General features: G+C 40.8%; 1 protein-coding gene across 1 annotated transcript; it reads right to left on the reverse strand.

Annotated features, from left to right (window-relative positions):
* Positions 1-680: 680 nt before the first annotated feature.
* LOC121507328 (olfactory receptor class A-like protein 1) lies at positions 681-1,667 on the reverse strand. The gene has a single exon (XM_041783609.1). The coding sequence runs from the start codon at positions 1,665-1,667 to the stop codon at positions 681-683; it is 987 nt and encodes a 328-aa protein (XP_041639543.1).
* Positions 1,668-5,743: the final 4,076 nt, after the last annotated feature.

Consider the following 5,743-nt stretch of genomic DNA (forward strand, 5'->3'; position numbering starts at 1 on the left):
ATACCATAAAGGGCAAAAGAACCCCTCTGATATAAATATTAGGCCATATCACCTGGCCCTTTCAGAGGCTTCAGTCCTTAACACACCAGGCATGGGATTGTATGGTGCTTGTCAAACAAATGTATCCGTCTCAGTTGCTTCCTATCTTTGTGAGTTTGCTTGTTCGGTGTCTTTTTTTTGAAGGGGAAATTTATGCACAATCAACCTCAAACAGCTGCAAATGCTTCAAAGTCAGCTGAAGAGCTTGGTTTTTCATCAGTAAACTCTTTGTTTGATCATTTTAGGCCTCCTAATTCAATAGAAAACAATAAAGTAATCAAATCACACACAATTGCTGCAAACGCTGTAAAAATTGGGTTTTAATGTTGCAATAATAGCATGGGATAAGAAATGTGATATTATTTGTGTTTATTTACCTTTCAATTTAACCTTTATTGAAACTTGAGGTTGGGACAATGATGCAATATACAAATATTTGCTTATTCACATTGAAAGCAGTAAAGCTCAAGGTGCCATATCAGCTCCAGAACCAAAGCTACAGTCGTCATCGTTCAGGCTGCAGGTTGTGCTCTGGGTCCTAGTATGGTATCATAAATGAAGCGAGATAAAGTATATAGGGGCCTAGAAAAGGTTTTAATAAACAGAAAATATTTGCAGACATAATAAAGTTTCAGTCCTCATCATGAACCATCAGTAGACCTTACGGTGGTCAGGGTCGAGGCTTTCTCTTTCACAGCTTTCTCCTGCACCGCACACCTCAACCTGCGGTTCACCTTCCTGTTTGAGGCGATGATGACTACAGGGCTGAGCGCCGCATACAGCGATGAAAAGAAGATCCGCAGATCAGAGATCAGAGAGGACGTCATGGTCTTCCTCACGGTGAGAGTATACACCCACAGACCGTTATCCACCCCGTACAGGACCACGTACAGGGTCACCAGAGCTACCACGGCTTTGGCAGCTCGGCGCTCGGCCCCTCCGCTCACTCCACCACCTCCTGAACTGCTACTGCGGAGCCCCTTCACCTGTTTGTTGTGCTTGTAGAGGAAGACCAGGATGATGATGCTGGCTAGAGTCATGAGGGCCATTGGGACGACATCTCTGCCCACCTGAGCCGCCCCGTTCGCTTGTTTGGACAATTTTGATGGAAAATGAACGTAACAAAACTGCACATTAATGCCGTGACTTATGAGGCTGGAGTTCTTCTGCGTACCAAGAGAGAACAGAATAGCTGCAGAGGTCATGCAAGTGTTGACAACCCAGAGGAATAGAAAGACAAAGCCAAGGTAGTGAGCAACCACAGCGCGTATAGAGGCCCAGCGTGACCCAGGGGGAGCAATGCTGAGACACTGGTACGCACTTAGGACGAAGGTGAGCCATATGGAGAGGGCTCGGGATGTCCTGTAGATGAAGATGACAGCTTTGCAGCTCAAGTCTCCAAAGACGGAGGCCAGGCTTAAGGAGGCAATGGACTCCAGGAGGCAGCGGATGACTACAACCAGGAAGTTGACACAGGCCAAGTGGAGGACAATGATGTCAGCCGGGAGGAGGCGGTTCTCCTGGTAGAGAAGGAGGAGGAACGCCAGGATGACAGCAGCATTTCCTGGAACACCAACAACGGTGAGGGACATGTAGAGCATCCCACGGATGAACACTTCTGAGGACATTCCTGCAGGAAAACAGAGATGACAACTTCTCTTGTAGTCAGACAACTCCTTTTCTGTGTTAATTGGTCATCAAATGTGATCTGTTCTGCATCTTAGTCACAAGTATAGACAAACATAATGTTCTTAAGCTAATACCACACAAACACCTATAATATTTAAAGTCTTTATTGAACACTGCCATTCAACATTCATTTGGAAAAAGTTAGTGAACCCTTAGGCTAATGACTCCAAAAAGAGCAAATAGGAGTCAGGAGTTAGCATGCCTGAAATCCAATAAATCAAACGAGATTTGAGCCACGTGTAGAGCCATTGTGACTTAAAAAAAACATTCTGAAGTTTGAGTTTGCTATTCACAAGAAGCATCTGCTGATGTGAAGCATGCCTCTCAAAAAAAGAGATCCCAGAAGACCTTTGATCAAGAGTTGTTGAGATGCATAAGACTGGAAGAGGTTACAAAGACTTCCACAAATGGAGACGATACAGTGGCTTGGCTACTCTGCCTTGAAGTAGCCGCCCAGCCAGGGTGACTCTGAGGACACAACACAGAATGTTAAGAGAGATAAAAAAAGAACCCTAGAGATACAGCTAAAGCCTTAAAGGAGTCAACATCATGAGTCTACCATCTGCAAAAGATTGAACAGGCATGATGTCACTGCACTTCTGAAGTTTGCCAAGAAGCACCTTGGCATTCCCCAACACTACTGGGAGTTAAATTGTTTGGGAAGAACACACAGCACTATGCATGGCGTAAAAGTGATACCACATACCAACATGAGAACATCATCCTCACAGTAAAGTACGGAGGAGGGAGCATCATTATTTGGTTCTGCTTTGCTGTCTCAGGGCCTGGACTGCTCGCCATCATCGAGAGGATAATGAATTCCCAAGTTTATCACGGTGTCCTATTGGATGTCAGGGTGGCTGTCCGCCAGCTGAAGCTCGGTAGAAGTTGGGAGATGCAGCAGGACAATGACCCTAAACATGGAAGTAACTCTACTACAGCATGGCTCAAAATAAGAATACCCACCTTTAGGAGTGGTCCAGTCAGAGTCCAGACCTGAATCCAACAGAGATGCTGAGGGATGACCTCCAGAGAGTCGTTCACACCAGACAGCCTAAGATGTGGGTGAGCGGAAGAAGTTCTATAAGGAAGGATGGTCCAAAATTCCTCCTGAGCATTGCACAGATCTACCAGAAAACATTTGGTTGAAGTTATTGCTGCCAGAGGAAATTCAACCAGTTATTAAATCCGGGGTTCACTTACTTTTTTCCAGCAGCACTGTGAATGTTTAATGGCTGTGTTCAATATAGACATTGAATATTTCAATTGTTTATGTGGTATTAGGTGAAGCACATTATGTTTGATGCAGATGCAGATCAGATCACATTTGATGGCAAATTAATGCAGAAAACAAGATCATTTCAAAAGGTTCACACACTTTTTCTTTCCACTGTATTGTATATGAATATATAGCTTACCAGTAGAACCACAATAACACACTTTCTGTACCTTAAAAGTTCACTTTTGTTGACTTGAACAAAGTTTTCTGTATTGTTTGTGACTGTTTCTCTTTTGCCTGACATTTAATCATTACAACCACACACTTAAGTTGTCAAAAATCTTATCCTTGGTAATATATGTTTTTAAAACTAGTGCTGTCAGTGAGGACACATTTATCATGGTGCAATTAAACAAAATTTGCACTTTAATTTTCCAAATCCAAGGCTATTTTCTCATTTTGTCTCATTTTAAACTATTGTAGCAGAGCAGCAATTGTATACTACTCACCTTAATGTCCTCCTGCTCTCACAGTGATGGAAAATACATACACTACTGTTCTTTTGAATGCCTCATTTCACTTTTTAAAAAAGGTCAGACAGTTCAACAGTTTTACTTTACATGGTTAAGATAATGCTATTACTTTTAAGTACCACGAGTTACTTATTTTCTTTCAAAATGAAAGCAAGTTTTTATCCAAACAGGAGGTAGAGTGCCTATGACAGAAAAAAAAGAAAAATGTTTAATTTTTTCAACAATTGATTCAGAATGCAATGAACTGTTGGTTTAGCTTTGTTGGTAGAGCAGATTCCAAAATACAGAGTTTACAATCCTCAACAGCGGCTGCAGGTTAAAAACTGAACTTGCCACTGTTTGGTACATCTCTCTCCTGCCTTATTTCCTGTCTCCTTTAAAATATCCACTAAAGAAAGTCAAAAAGCCCCCAAAAATAAATAAAATAATTGTATTAAATGTGATTATACAACAATTAGCTGCAAAAATTCAACAAATGATCACAATTTAAAAATGCCAATAGCTTGAAAGCCCTATTTAAAACAATGCATATCAATGACCAACAGTATTTAAGATCATTGAAGCTTTGAAAAACACAGATCTCCTGCCATATTTCAAAATAACCATGAGTAAAAGAGACAGACAATTGTCTAAATTGCCACGTTTTGAAAAATTGCAAACTTATTTGTACAATTTAGACAGTTTGCTGGAGTTTGCCTGCAATTTTCAGTCATCTAAAACAAGAAATTGCCCAATATAGGGCATCTAGAACTTCTGTTCTTCTTGTCTCTGTATCAATACCACTCGATTTGAATCATATCTAATTCTAAATCCCTGGTATCACCACAATCATACCAAACATTGTGTAATCCTGCAGACGTTTACCTGAGAAGAATCAAAGCCTGTGAGCTCTGAAGCAGACCTTTCCCCCTGCCGCTTTCTCCTGCAGCAGTTGTCTTGTTTGTGTTCTTATACCTTCAAACAGGTAATGGTTGTTGGATCTGTTTTTTCATGCTCCATTGACTTCTCCCCTTCCCTCAGTCTCCAATTACTTGAGATCAATCCAGATGACTGCCTCTGTCCCCTCTCTGAGTTTCAGAGCTGCAGGATAACAGAGAGAAAGACCTGGATTCATTTACAGGGAGCAACAGTGGATGGAGAACACGCTGTTAATGAAAGGAGGGTATCTATTAACTTAATGTTTGTACTCAGGAAAGATTAAAACAATCTCTCAGTGTCACTATTAAATACTTTTTCTAATCACTGATGCTATATTTAGATTTCCTTAGAAGACACTCTGCATGGCTGTTGTATTTTTCATTTCTGCAATCAATTTTAAAAGCCAGTACCTTTTAAAGAGGCCGGTGTCGTCTGTGTGTTACAGTCAGATACCGACGCCACAGTGTCCTCCAGTGGAGAGAGCTGAAACAGAAATCAGAGCCAGAGGACATTTAGCTCAGGCTGCATGATAGATCACACACAGTTTCATTTGTCGAGGGTGACAGAGTATCCAATTTGAGATTGTGCAATTCCTCCAAAGCAATAAAAGGTCTGAAATGGATCTGGACCAAAACTTTGAGGGTAGTGGGAAGGCAAATTGGTGTCTGCATCAGTTAATCGTTTATTTTAAATAAAAGAAACTCCATAACCACAAAGTTATTCAATCCAACTCCTTCATGCAGTACTCACTGATTCAAAATCTATGTTTCATATTGGCATTGGATTAAACAGCCAAACAGTAAAGTTTGTCACAATGTGCAGATTTGTTTAAAGTGACTTCTATGCCTCTGTGATGATGATATCAGGGGTCAGAGGCATTATGTTTCCAGGCTGTTTGTCTGTTTTGGACATTCTAGTGAATGCAATATTCTAAGAACATTCTAAGGGATTTTCTTCAAACTTCCATAAATGTCCCCTCTGACTTCAGGATGAACGATTAGATGTCAAAGGTCATAAGTCCAGGTAATTGGGTCTTATGCTCATCCCTTGCTTATGAAAGCATTTTCTCAATGACAGTTAGAGGAATTTTCTTCAAACTCTGCACAAATGTCCACTTTGACTGATGCATTGATTAGATTTTGATGGTTGAGATCACTGGGCCTGCTATCTTTTTAGTTTGTTTTAATTGGTAGAGAGGCCTCTGCTCAAACAGCATGCTTTGACTTCAAGGGTGAGTAACCCCCATATGGATGATACACTAATGACAATGTGTACTGAATAAAATTAGTTCAAAAACATTTGATTCATAGTAGCATGAATCTGAATATGAGGGTGCAACAAGCTT

Source organism: Cheilinus undulatus, linkage group 3 (genome assembly GCF_018320785.1).
Source record: "Cheilinus undulatus linkage group 3, ASM1832078v1, whole genome shotgun sequence".
Taxonomy (NCBI): Eukaryota; Metazoa; Chordata; class Actinopteri; order Labriformes; family Labridae; genus Cheilinus; species Cheilinus undulatus.

Excerpts from the sequence above, each read along its gene's own strand:
- LOC121507328 (XM_041783609.1), bottom strand. The coding sequence starts at position 1,667 with ATGTCCTCAGAAGTGTTCATCCGTGGGATGCTCTACATGTCCCTCACC.